General features: G+C 49.9%; 1 protein-coding gene across 1 annotated transcript in view; it reads right to left on the reverse strand.

Annotated features, from left to right (window-relative positions):
* Window positions 1–2,519: 2,519 nt before the first annotated feature.
* Window positions 2,520–15,677, reverse strand: part of BPIFB4 (BPI fold containing family B member 4) — a 28,614-nt gene continuing 15,456 nt past the window's right edge. The window contains exons 12-17 of the mRNA XM_032859361.1: window positions 14,264–14,434; window positions 11,944–12,011; window positions 9,494–9,536; window positions 7,714–7,777; window positions 5,652–5,728; window positions 2,520–2,755 (exon numbers count right to left, since the gene is read on the reverse strand). Coding sequence (XP_032715252.1) covers window positions 2,732–2,755; window positions 5,652–5,728; window positions 7,714–7,777; window positions 9,494–9,536; window positions 11,944–12,011; window positions 14,264–14,434 — 447 coding nt within the window. The 3' untranslated portion in view covers window positions 2,520–2,731. The remainder of the gene's footprint in view (window positions 2,756–5,651; window positions 5,729–7,713; window positions 7,778–9,493; window positions 9,537–11,943; window positions 12,012–14,263; window positions 14,435–15,677) is intronic.

Consider the following 15,677-nt stretch of genomic DNA (forward strand, 5'->3'; position numbering starts at 1 on the left):
TTGTATGCATGCAGTTTAAAAACCCCTCTGGAGGGGCGCCTGGGTGGCTGAGTGGGTTAAAGCCTCTGCCTTTGGCTCAGGTCATGATCTCAGGGTCCTGGGATCGAGCCTTGCATCGGGCTCTCTGATCAGCACTAGAGTCTGCTTCTCCCTCTCTCTCCATCCCTCCTCTCCCCACACTGCTGCTCCCTCTGTCTCACACAGATAAATAAATAAAACCTTAAAAAAAATCACTGAGAGGAAAAACCATCTTAATTATGTAAAAGGGACTCCAGTATTTCTGTGCCTTCTCAGGGGTAGAAGCTGAAACTGCTTTAAATGGGCCCTTTGGCTGTAAACAGAGGCAGAGGTGTTGGGGAGAGCAGCCTCTGCCTTGCTCTGGGAGCGGTTCCTGGGGCGCTGTCTTGCATGTCAACCGCCCTTCCTGGTCCTCCGCTGAGCTCTGGCCAGAGGCAAGGGGTCCCCATGGCCCACACTTTAGAAACTAGCACCAGCCACAGCAAGTACAGACTGAGCCCTTACCGTGTGCCAGCCTCAGAGCTGAGTGGCTCCGGAAAACAAATCTCATTTAAATAGCTTCACACTTGGAGTGTAATAATAATTATTAGGATCCATTTTACAGATGGGAGAACTGAAGCTCAGAAGACCTCACCAAGTCAACCAAGTGGCAGAGACGGAAGTTGAGCCCCTCCTCCTGACTCCAAGATTTTCATTCTTTAATGACCCCCGAGGCCAGGGTTGAGATTGGTGATGCTCAGAGCTGTCCCGCTGGCCGGGGAATCTCTCTGGAGAATGCAGTTTGATTTTTTTTTTAAGATTTTATTTATTTATTTGACAGACAGAGATCACAAGTAGGCAGAGAGGCAGGCAGAGAGCGAGAGGAGGAAGCAGGCTCCCCGCTGAGCAGAGAGTCTGATGCGGGGCTCGATCCCAGGACCCTGAGATCATGACCTGAGCCACCCAGCTGCCCCTGATTGTTTTTTATCTGAAGCCACTGGCTCTTCCCCTCTCTGTCTGGCAGACAGTTTTCCCAGGAGGCTCTGCGTGGGGGTGAGGGGAACAGGTGCTCTGAGAGGACAATACGGGGGCAGGGCCTAGGTTTCCCTGAACCTGTAGTCACTGGGCTTTATTTCTAGAAACCAAGGGCACACTTGCAAAGAACCAGTTTGTGAGACTCCTTGCTCATTTTCTGGGCTGCTGCTGCATCTCTGCTCCCCAGTTTGGACCTGACGGCCTGAGGCCTTGCTATTCTGCAGAATCTCGATGCAGCAGGAGTTCCACTCAGCCCCTGGCCCTGCTACATCTCCAGCCTCCTCTCCCCAGGAGAACACAGGAGAGTGTGGAAGGCATTTCTTGTGTCCACCAGTATATCTGGTTTTCCTCCCTTCCTCGCCAGAGGAAGGGATCACATGTCCTTATCCCTGGAGGTCAGGCAGGGTCACATGACCTGTGGTGGCTTCTGAAACTCAAGCAAAGCTATGTGCTTCTCTTTCTAGTAGCTGCACCAAAGTGGTGCTGGTGTGGGACTCCCTGCGCTTTCTCTCTGCTGAGGACTCTCAGCCCTGGGGCCAGATTCAGCCCAGCGCTTCTCCCTGCAACATTTGATCAGAGGCTATGTGGTGGGTGGTTAAGGCACAGGCTCTGGAGCGAAATCCTCAGGCCCTAACCCCAGCTCTGCCACTTTGCAGCTGTGTGACCTCGGGCAAGTCCCTGCATGTCTCGGTGTCTCGGTTCCCCCATCTGCAAAATAGGGGCCAACCTGGTACCTACCTTGTGGTGCTTTCATGATGTTAAAGGAGATCAAATCCCAAAGCCTGAGTGCAGGGCTCAGCAGACAGAAAGCCCTCGATGAACATGTTCTCTCAGAAAGATGGGACAGAAGGGTAGTTTTTGTTTGTCCCTTTCACGGCTCCCCTGGAACCTGGGATACACCCATCCACCCTTCTGGACCTGGGCAAGTCGTGTTGGGAACACAGAAGAGGTGGGGATGGGGAGAGGGCGGCTGGAAGCTGAGAAAAGAAAGCAGACCCTTGTCATCATGGCACACAGGAGCTGGGCTATAAGGAAATCCCTCTGGTAGTGTGAAGCCTGATGGCTCTGACCTTGTTGCTTCCACGTCTGGACCCCCTTCATGGGATGAGGAGTGGTGGGGGAAACTGAGGCAACAGGCATCAGCCAAATGGAGCCCAGAACCAAGGCAGTGAGAACTGAGTAAAATCCCCTCCTGCCCACCTGTAGGGTCCTCAGAGGTGTCTGACGTATTTAGTTCATGAGCTGAACCATCCTCCATCAGCTCGTAGGTGACAGAGGCAACGGCCAGGTGCCCCTGGCACAGCCACGGAGGGAAGAACCACCCAGACCCTGAGGGAGGGTCCTTCCTGGAGACTTATCCCAACTGCAGGGAAATTGGAACGTTTTATTGAAAGTTTAAAGTGCACAGTGTGGAGTCTGGCATGGGGTCTGAGAGGCCTCAGTCCCCCAGGTGACCTGCTTCCCTCTTCGGGGACGGACCATAGGACTGATTGTGGATGGGACTTTTGCCAAACGAGTCTCTGGCTGGTTCCTTTCTCGGGGTGTGGGGGGAGGCAGGTGGGAAGAGGTATGGGAAGCTGGGGGGGGAACCTGTTGTAGGGGGCTGAAGGGACTCGGGCTGGAGACTGTGTTAGCAGAGCCCTTCCAGGGCAAGCTCTGGTTTCTTCTGGGGCTGCAGCAGCGTCCCTGCCCCTGTCTTTCAGGCACTCAGCACCAGAAGGTCCTTGGAGGTCAGAACAGAGAACCCAGTTAGTGGAGGTGATGGCTTCTGCTTACAGCCTCGGCAGTCACCTGCCTGTGGACCGGGTAAGGCACATTTCCAGGAAGGAGCAAATGCGAACAGTGGGGGTTTACTGGGATTAAAGGGGCCGGGGAGCACCCTGGCCATGTCATTAGCCTGCCCTGTACAGGGGACCTTGGGCAATATACATCCCTTCCTGCCCCTCATCTCCTACTTCCCCCAAATAAGAGAAGCAAGCTTGAGCCTCTGTCCACATTCTTCCAAAATCCAATTTTCCTAACTCAAAATATATATAACAAAGTAAATAATAAATTTAACCCATAGAACAAAGGACGTACCCATAATTTTGTACTGATACAAATAACTGGGTAAATAAATTAATGGAGGAGAAGGGATGGCTCTTCCTTGTAGCAAAATTTCAACTAATAAATGCAGAAGGAATGATCGAAATGGAAAGTCTCCATGAGAGAAACACCACAGTAATAACTCCTGCAGACAAGGACCATTAAGGAATGCCAAAATGAGTGGGAGAAGGTATGATGAGAACTAGGATATGTGGGTGGTTGTCTCCAAGTACCTCCTTGTGAGATATTTATTAGTTACAATGGAAAAAATAGTAACTTAACCAACAGTGAGGAAACTGGCAGGGACCACCTTAACCGCATGATCAAAGTCAGTATCCCCAGGAACAAGACATTGACATTGCAAGCCCCCCAGACAGTGCACCACAGGGCACGGCATCACTCCAGTGGCCTTCGTCTTGCCAAAAATACGTAACCTCAATCTCATTGTGAGAAAACATCAGTCAAATCCAAGTTGGAGGACATCTCACACAATGGGCCAGACTCATCAGAAATATCAAAGACATGAAACACAAGGAGAATTTAGGAACTGTCCCATGTTGGAGGGCAATGTCCCAGATTTGGAATGACAATCAAGTGCAAAGTGGGATCCTGGATCCTGAACCAGACCAAGGACGGTGGTGGGAAAACCATTGAGGAAGGTCTGTAGCTTAGTTCACAGTTTTCTATCAGCGTGAACTTCCTGGTTTTGATCATTGTATTCTGGTTATAGGTGATGTTAACATTATGGAAAACTGAGTGAAAAGTATTCTCAAACTCTATGTAGTATTTTTGCAACTCTTCTGTAAGTCTAAAATTGTTCTAAAATGAAAAGTTAAAAAAAAGGTCTAGACCCATACAATTACAGCAGTAATAACGAGAAGAAGAGCGGGGGGAGGGAGAAGGAGGAGAAGGTCCCTGGATATCTCAGTTGGTTGAGCACCCGACTTGGTTTCAGCTCAGGTCATGATCTCAGAGTCATGGGATGAGCCCTGTGTCAGGCTCCGTGCTCAGTGAGGAGCCTGCTTGGGACTCTCTCTCCCTCTGCCCCTCCCCCATACCCACATGCTCTCTCTAAAATAAAGAAATAAATATTTAAAAACAAGAAGAAGGAGGAGAAGAAGAAAGTAGCTATCAATTATAGAGGTTGTACAAGACCAAGTCTGGACTCGGTCTTTATTTTTTTTTTAAAGTTTATTTAAGTAATCTCTACACCTAGGGTGGGGCTCGACCTCACGACCCCAAGATCAAAAGTCACATGCTCCACCCACTGAGCCAGCCAGGTAGCCCAAAGCTGGGTCTCTCTTTAAATCAGTGGTCCTACACCTTTCAGACCCAACAACCCTGTTTATATTTTATCACAGGTATTTGTGCTTTATTATTATTCTTTATTATTCCGAAATGAAATTCATAATCTATATAATCTTCTTATATCCCTTGCTGGACTACAAAGAAGCACTAAAAAGTAACATACGTGATATGCTATAATATGTATTTGATGTGAAATACTCAAGCCTGATTATTTAGGAAAGAAAAAATCATCCCCACGAATTTAAAAAAGGCCTTTGGGCTGGGGAGGAGGCTGACAATACAACCCCAGTCGAGAACCACTGGCTGGAGTTGCATCCCTTATTCCAGCACAAAACCCACTTCTCACTAGCTGGGTGACCTTGGGTAAGTGGCCTACCCCTTCTGATATACTGACTATAAGGCATTTTATGCATAAAATCTCACTGTATTCTAAAAGCAGCCCTATGGAGAGGTGCTATGATTAACCCCTTTTACAGAGGCGAAAACTAAGCCTCAGAGACATTAAGTGACTTGCCCAGGGCCACCTAGCCGGATACGGCAGAATCAGGATTGGAACCCAGGCCCTACTGAGCAAAGTTATGTTTAAAAACAAAAATCTAGAAAGATCGGAATGAACACCAGCAAAACACTCTAAGTGGTCATTTCTAGGTTGTAAACGTATCTAAGAGGATAAATATGATTGTTTAATCTCTTCTGTATTTTCCAAATTTCAGATAATGAGCATATGTGGTTTTTATCGTGTCAAAAAGACCTCCTAAAACTGAATTTCAAGGCACCTGCCATGATTATAATTAGCAATAATTTCAGGAATATCTGTCCAAAGGCCCATCTTCCCACTGGCTGGGCGAGGTTTGCGTGGGCCAGGATTGTCTGTTTTAGTCACTGCTGTATGCCCCCCCACCACGCCATGCACATCGTCTGGCACTCAGTAGATGCTCAATAAAAATTTTTCCAATGAACTATATTCCACTTCTACTGTGGGTGAGCCCCTTCCTGCTCTGAGCCTCAGTATTCCCATCTGCAAGATGGGGGCAATGACATCTCTCCTGGGGATGAAATGAGATGGTGGATGGGGAGGGCTTCATTGAGGGGTTCTTCACCCTTGTTTCTTGTTCCCTTAGACCCATCCTTTGAAGGAAGAGGTCTCCGTTGCCCCCACCTTTCCCCTCCCTTCTCTTCTTCCTCCCAACTCCTGAGCAGAGGGCAGAACAGAGTTCTCTCCTTACCTCCAAGACGTCGATGTCTGCATTGCTGAAGTCGATGTTGAGGATTTTGGGGAGAGGGACGCCAGAGCCCAGCACAGCTGTGAAAAGAAACACCACCACCCAAATGGTCAGGCATAGTCAGTGTGGCTAAGAGGCATTAGCCTTATAGGAGGGCACCAGGATTTTCAAGGAGATGAGCTGTTTCTTTTCCATCTCTAGGCCTTTGTCTTCGCAGGTGTTCCTGCCCAGAGCACACGTCCTCACCCTTGTCTGCCTGCCGAGTTCTGAGCCTTCCCCGAGACTCTTGGACATCAGCTCTTCTGTGAAGTTTCCCCATCCCAGGCCAAGCAACATTTGGCTCCTGCAGCTCCCCTGAACCACCCCCCACCATTACAGAAATCACAGGACATGAATTCTCTCTTTCCCCATCTGTCACCTCTACCCAGATTATGAGTTTTTTTGCAGGCCAGGACTGTGTCCCTGGCATCACCCAGCTCTGGGCTGGGCACAGGGGAGAGGACAGATATTTGCTGAATGGAGGCAAAGAAGGATACACACAGAGTCCTGACATGTGACCGCCCTAGGACATACTGTTTGCTTTTAGATTCATGCTGATTCATGTTCTGGGAAGGAAGGAAAGGAAGGATGTGGTAGGGGGAGGGGACTAGATTAAGTGAAATTCAACAGATTTCTGCCTGCAGCAGGACTTTTCAGAGAGCTAAGGACATGGCGAACCTACCCCAGGGCAGTGTATTCAGAATTTCCCAAACTTGCTTGGCCATGGAACCCTCTTCTTAAGAGCACCCCTTAGGACTAATTTTTCATGGAACCCACTTTGAGAATCACGGTCCTAATCCAGTCTCTCACTTTTGAGAATGGTAAATTGCATTACAGTGAAATTGAGGGACTTGCTGCCAAGTTCACACCACCTCTAGGTGACCAAGCCTGGTCTAGAGTCTTCACTTCTTGCCTCAAGGGTCAGTCCGGCCCAGCCTCGCTCCTGACATCCCTGGCCTTGGAGACCAGGGCCTTCCTGGAATTGCCATTCAGCCTCCTCTGGTGAGTTTCCAGGATAAAGGTCTGCTGGACACGGAGAGCTCCCCAAACGAAGCCCCACAGAGCAGCCCCTCTCCATCCTCCACAAAGGGGAAGTGGAGAGAGGGAAGGTGGGGCCAGGTTGGCGGAGGCCTTAGGGGCGTGGTTTCCAGTTACAACAGGTTCAGCTCTCCCAGCCTCTAGCAGGCCGCACAGCTCCAGTAACTTCCTGTAACTTCCTGGTAGTATCCCGAGGCACCACAGAGTGGAGAGGTCATACTCCTTCCTTTTGTTCTATGAAGCAGAAAACCCTGTCACTGACACCTGGTTGCCAAGAGGCCAGATTCTGGGTTAGGAAGCTGGGAGACCGGTAAGAGCAATTTCAGCTTTATCTGTACTGACTGAACTTTTTACAACAATAACATATTCACATAGTCCCTATAGAAGTAAAATTAAATACACAATTAAAAATCAATCAGGGCCATCATGCTGTAAATATACCTACCAGTACTAAATTTGCACCTAACAAGGCTTAAGCAGGTAAATTTCATGTGATGTGTATTTTACCCCAACTAAAAATAAACACACACCAAAAGAATCAGGAAATATATTGGACTTTTTTTTTTTAATGGAGAAAAAGAATTTAGAAGTAACTCTAACCAGGTATTGAGATGAATTGCTTCTGGGAGGTGAGGTGTTACTTTCTAAACTGTTCCAGACTTTGGAAAACTTATGCACATATCATTTTCGTAGGTAATCAGAATTTTACATAGAAAATGAGAAAAACAAAACAATCAGCCAAATAAGGAAGAAGGAGGAGGAGGAAGAGAAGAAGGAGAAAGAGAACAGAGCAGAAGCAGTAAATAAGGAAGCTGCTGGCCCCCTGGGGCAACATTTGCATTCAGAGGGTTAAATACATAAGTTTAGGATGATGTTCTCAGAAAGACAGTTGAGGCAGAATGGCTATGTGTCAAATATTTCCAGCAAACCAGCAGCTTCCGGGCCCCCGAGCCACACCCCCTTACAGAAGCATGGCCATAGCTCTCACCGTTCATGGCGGGCAGAAATGCCAGGTCAAAGATCTTCTCCACCAGCACCTCCAGGAGGCCAACCTGCAGGGAACAAGGAAAACTCAACCCTTGCAGCCGTTCACTTGGATCCCCAAGGGCTCCTTGAGGCCCCGCCCTGTGGCCCAAGCAGGAGGCGTAGGGTTGCTCTGGGAGAATCTGGGTGCTGCCATGACTCCAGAACCACCGAGTTGGACAGCCACAAGGCACATCAGTCTGCCTACTGTCTGTGGGGTTAGGAGAGGCCCAGAGCAGGGCCAGTGCTGGTCCAAGGCTTGTGGTAAGGTTGGGACTGGGGGAGGCCCAAGGCCTGTAGTCTACGGTGATGTCACGCAGGGCCCCGCGGGCTGTGTCGCCAACACTCCGGGTTCCCATCCAGCTCAGCCTCTGTGGGCCTCTGGGAAGTCTTTCTGACCTCTCGGACCCTCAGCTTCTTCAGCTGTAAAATGGGCCAACAAGCCCCACTTGAAGGAGGCAGCCAGGATTACAGGCAGATCAGCTGAAATGCCCTGTCCTGAGACTTTTCATGTGTGTGTGTGCATCTCAGTGTCTCTAAGCCTCGGTTTCCACAGCTGAAAATGGGTGTGAAGAGCCCTTCCTCTGTAGGCTGTAAAAGCCAAATGTAAACTCCTCTATGTAAAGTATGAGCCTTGGCGAAAACCACACGGTAGGACCGTGCAAGTGCATGGGACTCTTATTCCAGTGCCATGACCTTGGACATGCCACCCAACTTCTCTCTGCATTTGGCTGCCTTATGTGGAAAATGGGATAATAATTGTACCCAAATCAGAAGTTTGTCGTGAGGATTAAATGAGAGAAATTTGTTTGAACAAAGAAAAAAAAAAGAGAGAAAACAAAAGCTTAATTGGGTGCCCCGTGCCCGCGTCTGTTGTCCCCGAACTATTCTCTAATTTCACACTGTGAGAGCTGCTTCTTCTCCCTGGAGTCTGGAGATTCCAGTTCTGGTCCCCACTGTGTCCCAACCAGCTGCCAAGCATGTCGCTGCCCATGCCCAGGCTCCAGTTCCTCCACTTATGAAACGACGCTGGTGACACCCAGCTCCATGGGTTGGAGCAGCTGGGGTTGCAAACAGGAAGAAGGCAACGCAATGGGTACTTGAGTTTTTTCTGCACAAGTGGAAATCTCACCCCAGCTGGTTCTGAAAAGCGGGCACCTGCTTAGTTGTCAATTTGTAAAAGAAAAGGGAGGCATGTCTGGAGACTTTGGTGGTGTGTGGGGGGACCCAAGAATCAACAAAGAAATGAGAAAACAGGACCAGATCCTGGAATCTGGGCGTCTCAGATTAGAAAGGCAGGGCTCTGGAGCTCAGAGGTAAAATGGTGGCTAGAAATAAACCCAGACCTGTTTGCTGAGGTTCAGAGTGGGTTGGGGTGACTCAAGATTACATGGGAGTCAGTGGCAAAGCCAACCCCTGCTTCCAGAAAGGCAGGGGTCCCGTAGGACATGGCTGTCCCATAGGACACCGCTTCCCCAGCCTGGAGTGGAGGGATCGGGGCCAAGTGTCCTCCACGGGAGTGGTGGGTTACAATGGGACAGCCTCACTGGCAGAGCTGGAGCTGTGAGTTCATACTCTGCACCTCCCCGGCTTTGTGGGCCTCCGTTTCCCCACCTGTAAATGAGGCCTGCCAGAGATGATGCCAGTGCTTTGACATTCACCATCTCCCTGGACCCCGGCCAGCCACACGGGGTGGGGGGCGATTCCCAGAAGACCTTGACCTGGGGCCTGATCTTAGTACTTACATCAAAGTTGCCTACGTTTGAGGTTCTGAGGTTGAGGTGAGTCCTGCCGAGAAAGCAAACAGCCTGTTAGAAGGAGCAATTGCTTGAGAGTCGTAAGGGGCTGTATTTCAATAAACTCTCAGAAGCCCCTCCACCAGCACCCTCACAAATGTGTCACGGGATCCCCGGGAGACATAAATAAGAACAGTGTTGAGGTCCAGGGAGTGAGCACCAACTGTATGCCAGACATGGTGCCTGGGCTTTTCTACCATACATGGTAGCCCCCTTCTCTGAGGTCTCATTGTCCATGAGCTCAGTGGCCTGTGCTCAGCTATGGTCTGGAAGAGATGATCCCCCTTCTGACTTATTATCGGAAGGTTCTCCATCATTCACCTGCCTTCATCTCATCACGTGAGCATTTTATCATCTCACATCATCTCAAGAAGAAGGGCGAGTATAGAGGCGCTTGGGTGGCTCAGTCAGTTAAGTGTCTGACTCTTGATTTTGGCTCAAGTCACAATCTCAGGGTGGTGAGATCAGGCTCCTCGGTGGGCGCTGCACTGAACCTGGAGCCTGCTTGTTTCTCTCCCTCTGCTCCTCCCCCAGCTTGTGTCGTCTCTATCTCAAATAAATAAATGAATAAAATCTTAAAAAAAAAAAGGGGTGAGTATAGTACAGTATTTCGAAAGAGAGACCATTTACATAACTTTTATTACACTATATTGTTATAATTGTTTTATTTTATTTATGAGTTATTTACTCTCCTGCTGTGCCTAATTTATAAGTTGTTATCACAAGTATGTGTGCTAGGCACACACGTGTAGCTGGGATGTGGTACTCGCTGTGCTTTCAGGCATCCACTGGGGGTCTTAGAGCTTATCTCCCATGGATCAGAAGGGACGGCTGTATGTCAGGCTCAAATCATAGCTGTGACTCCTACTGGCTGTGTGTCCCTGTCCTGTGACCTATCGGCTGTGTGTCCCCCTCTGCAAAGAGAGCGGCCGCCAGGACTGAATGAACAATTCAGGTAGAGCCCATGCCTGGTACACGGTGCAGGCCATGCACTCAGGAGCATTCGTCCCCACCTGGCTTGATCCTTTCTGCCAACCCCTGGGGAGGAACCTGAGGCTCCAGGGAACCCCACCCTGTCTACAGAGCTCGGGAGGCAAAGCCCAGGACTCATGCCCTGAGATGCATTCTTGGCTGCTGCACTATTCTGAGGAGGGGGCCTGAGGCCGGGGTTTGAGGTTTCTCTCTGCACCATGAGGGTCTCTGTCTCGCTGTGATTGAATCTCACCTGCAAAGTGACAGCGCCACCTGAGGGAGGCCGGACCACACTTGCCTGGGCCAGAGCCACTGGAGCCCTTGCACATTTTTAGCACAGAAACCAGGACTGACTTCCACTCCCACTCCTCCTTCCCCCTCAGCCACTCCATCCACAGAACCTGAGCTTTTCCCTGTCCTTCCAAGTTTGCCTGCCCTGCTCTCACTGCCTGAGGCCCCCTGCTGGCCCCTTCTTCCCATCCAGGCCTCGGGTCAGCATCACCTCCTTAGAGACGATTGGATGCCTCTGATTCGTGTCATGTTCTGAGAAATTCCCACTATTGGGCTTGATGAATATTTGTTGTAAGGGGAACAACTTATAATGAACTAGGCACGTGCTGACAATTGTACACACACTCTCATCTGTCTTGAAGTAGGAAACATAATAGTACTTACTGCCGAAGGCTGAGGTCAGGGATGAAATGAATTGGGACCCACTTAGGGCTTAACTCAATGCCTGGCCCAGAGAGAGCATCCGACGGTAACGGCTGTTCTCATGAGCCCTACAAGGTAGGGATTATTATCCCCATTTTCAGGTGAGCAAACTGAGTTCCAGAGAGGGAGAGTCACTTGGCCCATGTCACACAGCCAGTCAGTGGTCACGTTAGGATTGGAACTCATACTGCTTGGCTCTGAAGTGTGCGCTTGTAACTGAGCAGGGTGGCTCAAGACAGACCTGGGCTGGCCCAGAGCCCCTCTCTGTACCCATGGTGCGGCCCCCAGTCAGTAAACCCTCCACTCTAAGCCTAGTTGTCTGTCTCCTCTTTAAGATGGGATAATAGGAGCCTCGACTCTACAAGGCCATTGCAAGGCTAAACAAGGTCATGCATATTAATACCTCGTGCAAAGCCTGGAACCTCATCCTCACGCCCATCACTGTTATTATTATTCACATTGTAGTTGTTGTTGGCCGTGGGTCCTCTCTATGAAGCTAGCGGCATCACCCACCCTGCCCAGCTCGCACCAGTGGCCTTGGCGTCATAGCCCAGTTTCACCCCTGCAGCCTCTGAGATGGACCCAGCCCCGATAGCCATGCGAGGGGACCTCCAGTGTCCTCCCAGGGGTCCCTTCAGGAGCTGGCTCCAGGCAGGGCAGCACCAAAGAGGCCTTTCTGAGCAGCAGGAGCCCGAGTCCACAAACCCCCTTACTTGTCCAGCTTGGCGTCAATCATGAGCTTATCTCCCTCCACGGAAAACATGGCCAAGAGTTCTGTGTCCTGGAAGAAAGGGGGTGACAATGAGGCGCTGCTGGCGGCGGGGGCTGTGTGTGCGGGGTGACCACTAGGTGCTGCATTACCTAGTGGTCACTAGGTCAAAAGAGATCAAACCTCCCTTTACTAGCCAAGACCCCAATTATGCTCCCTATAGGATGGATATCCCCACTCTGGAGGGAAGGGGTTGGGAATAATAAATTGTCTACGTTCACCAACAAGTGTGTTGCTTTCAAGTAAGTCAGCAGGGCCGAGTGAACTCATTCAGCAGAAAGACCAGACTCGCAGGGAGCAGCGATCCCTTGGCTGGTGGGGGGTGGCTGAGCTGTCTCAGGGTGGCGGGGCTGCAGCCTATGAACCCTGCTCCAGAAGAGCCACTGTAGGGGATTGGGTATCATGAATGTCAAGCACAAGTGCCCCACTCCCATTCCCAGCAGAGGGCACGAAAGGTCCAGACTCAACCCCTCTCTGGCAGAGTCTTGGTCATAGGAATGTTCCTCTTTACTTCCCTGCTTCCCCCAGCAAATTATAAATAAAATAAAATAAAATAAAATAAAATAAAATAAATTGATCTTATGGAAAAAAGAAAGCTCTAACACATCCAGGTGACGTTATTGCTAGCAACGATAGTAACAAAAATTAGGATGATGGAGGATTGGATGCTCTGGGTGTGTATGTCAGGGACCCACATGGGTGTGCAAAACCATTCCATCCATACATGAACTGAGGCCTGAAGGGTATATAGGATTTGACCAGGTGAAAAAGAAGGCGTGAGGGTGATCCAGGCACTGGGAAGGGCATGTGCAAAAGCCCCAGGGCAGGAAAGAGGTTGGCATTAGATGGAAGAGAGAAGGCTAGAGAGCAAGGAGGTAAGAGGACTGCAGGAGACTGGAGTGAGAAGGGGCCAGACCAGGCAGGGCTAGCAGGCTGGAAAGTAGTCATGGCTGCATCCCAGGGCCACTGGGGAGTCATGGCAGGGCTCTGAACTGGATCATATGACATTTGGGATTTGATGGAAATATTTCCACACAGCAGGGACTAAGCAACAAGGGGCAGCCATCTCCACTCCCTGGGTGAGAACAGCCCTTTTAATCTGGCATCTGTTGATGCCCAGAAAGGACCCTCAGCACGCCCTGGCTTGGCATACTCTTGCTGAGAATGCCCATTTCCTGGATTGGAGGTGGCCCATTCAGTCTTGAGCCCTGGGAGGCGAGCCTGAGAAGACACAGCAAATGGGACAGATGCCTAAGTATCTGAATCTTAAGCTTTAGCCATAAAGGGGGAAGTGGTACTTAACACAGCACATTGCTTCAACAAATATTTACTGAGCACCTACTATGTGTGGGACCCTGTGCTAGGCTCTGAGGATCCTGTAGTGAAGAAGACAATGTGCATCTCTGCCCAGCAGTAAACTAACAAGCACATTATATGGTGTCAGGTTAAGTCCATGAACCACGTAAAACAAGGGAGGCAGAGAGAGAGAAAGAGAGAGAGGGAGGCCAGGGGTGGGGATATTTTAGACAGCTGGTCTTGGGAAGACCTCTCTGGGAAGGTGACATTTGAGTAGAGACCTAAAGGAAATGAGGAAGTGAGTCATGCAAATGCCTGGGGCAAGAGCATTGCAAACAGCAGATAAAACAGCATATGCAAAGGTCCTGGGGTGGAACTCTACCTGGCATGTTGGTGAAAGAGGGAAAGAGCAAGGAGCTGAAGGGTAACCAGGGGATGATCTAGAAGAACTCTGTGGGTCATTGTTAGGGGATGGGCTTTTGTTTCAGGATTGAAAGGGAAAGTTTTGCCAAAAAGAGCCACATGGTTTTAAGAGGATTCCTCTCTATGAGCTAACTGGAAATTACTGTATTTGTATGTGGGTCCCAGGGACATGAGAACCAGCACCATCTGCCTTGGTTCCCCTTTCTCCATTGTCTAGTAGAAAGCGTAACCCAGAGTAGGTGCCCAGCACAAATTGTTGAATGCATGAATTGCCACCTGGGAAGGAACACTTACAGTTTGCCAGGTACCACTCTGAGCATCTTACAAATGCCCGCTGCCATCCCCACGAAGTAGAGGAGAAAATGAAGCCCCAACAGAGGGGGTGATCCAACTAAGGTCATAGCTACAAGTACTAAAGACTGGATTTGAATCAGCTCATCTGGCCCCCGTGGGGCTTGTAGTCACTATAGTTGGTTCGTGGGGATTTGAAGGGGTCTAGGGACTTCAGAAGACCGTGGCGTCCCCACCCCATCACTGATACTTACCACATCGATGAGGCAGATAGTGGTCTCGACGTCATTGGGCTGGGAGACCATGACCTCAGAGGTGGCAAACACCTTCACCAGTGCCTCGTCCTTCTGCAATGTCACTGAAGGTGGGTTCGGCACCTGGATCCTGATGGTGAGTGGGAAGGACTCAGGGTACTGCTGGAACACCTGGAGGTGAACACCAGGTCAGAGTCAGTGGAGCCCTGGAGAGTTGTGGTTCCCAGTGGGCCATCAACCAACCTCTAAACATATGGCCCAGGGTCTCAGACTGGGCATCTTCCAATCCAACAGCATTGCTCAAGCCCTACAAACCACATGTGGGGGCTCTGACCTGCTGCTGAGTTTGGGGAGGGGGCTGCTCTTTCTGAGCCTTTCGCATAGGGTTAATGGGAGAATTAAAAAGTGAGGGGGTGACAGCAAGGCTTCGAGCTCAATGCCCAATGCCCAGAAATGCTCAGAACCTGCTGTCGAACAAGATGGGTTCACTAGGACATTCACGATTGAATCAAGCCATCATAACAACTCCATGGGGTATTTTTTTCTTCATGTTATAGATTTAAAAAACGAAACAAAACCGAGGCTCAAGCAAATGGTCTAAGGCCAGCAGGAGAGCTGAGGCTCCAGCCTAGGTCTACGCCACTCAGAAGTCCAGGGTCTCCCTCCCCTCCTGCTGCTTCTGGATGCCCCACCTGGAATGGGAAAGCCACAGTTCAGTGTGCCTCTCGGGGAAGTCCCAGAGCAGGACACAGCCTAGCTGGATCAGCTGGGGTCTCTACAGACCCACGGTGGTAGGAATCGGAGCCTGTTTGCTGCAAATGGACTCCCTAAATGCTAATTAGCTAAAAGGACAATTCATCAAGCAATCCATTCCCATATTTGCTAAATAACTATTTCACCAAAAAATTTATTTTAAGGAACACTTTTCTTTTTTTTTCTTTTTTAAAGATTTTATTTATTTATTTATTTATTTATTTAACAGAGAGAGACAGTGAGAGAGGGAACACCAGCAAGGGGAGAGGGAGAGGGAGAAGGCGCTCCCCACTGTGCAGGGAGCCCGACACGGGACTCGATCCCCGGACTCCAGGATCATAACCTGAGCCGAAGGTAGATGCCTAACCGACTGAGCCACCCAGGTGCCTTAAGGGGAAATTCTTTTGAACAAACTGGGTCTATTGGCAAATCTAGTAAATTCAGCCAAATGACCACTTACTTAGTGAACTCACCCTTCGGCAAACTGGCTTTCAACAAATCAGGGACTTGGTGGACTGGCTTTTCCGAAGGGAGTTTCAGGATAGCTGAAGGGGCCTACCCCAACATACACAGTCTCTAACAATTAGCAACACCTTCCTTCGCAGGGACGTGGAGAGTCCCCCCTCAAACTCTCCCCACAGCAGCAGGAGACCCAGGATGC

Source organism: Lontra canadensis, unplaced genomic scaffold (assembly GCF_010015895.1).
Source record: "Lontra canadensis isolate GAN:19392208 unplaced genomic scaffold, GSC_riverotter_1.0 scaffold16, whole genome shotgun sequence".
NCBI classification, from domain to species: Eukaryota; Metazoa; Chordata; class Mammalia; order Carnivora; family Mustelidae; genus Lontra; species Lontra canadensis.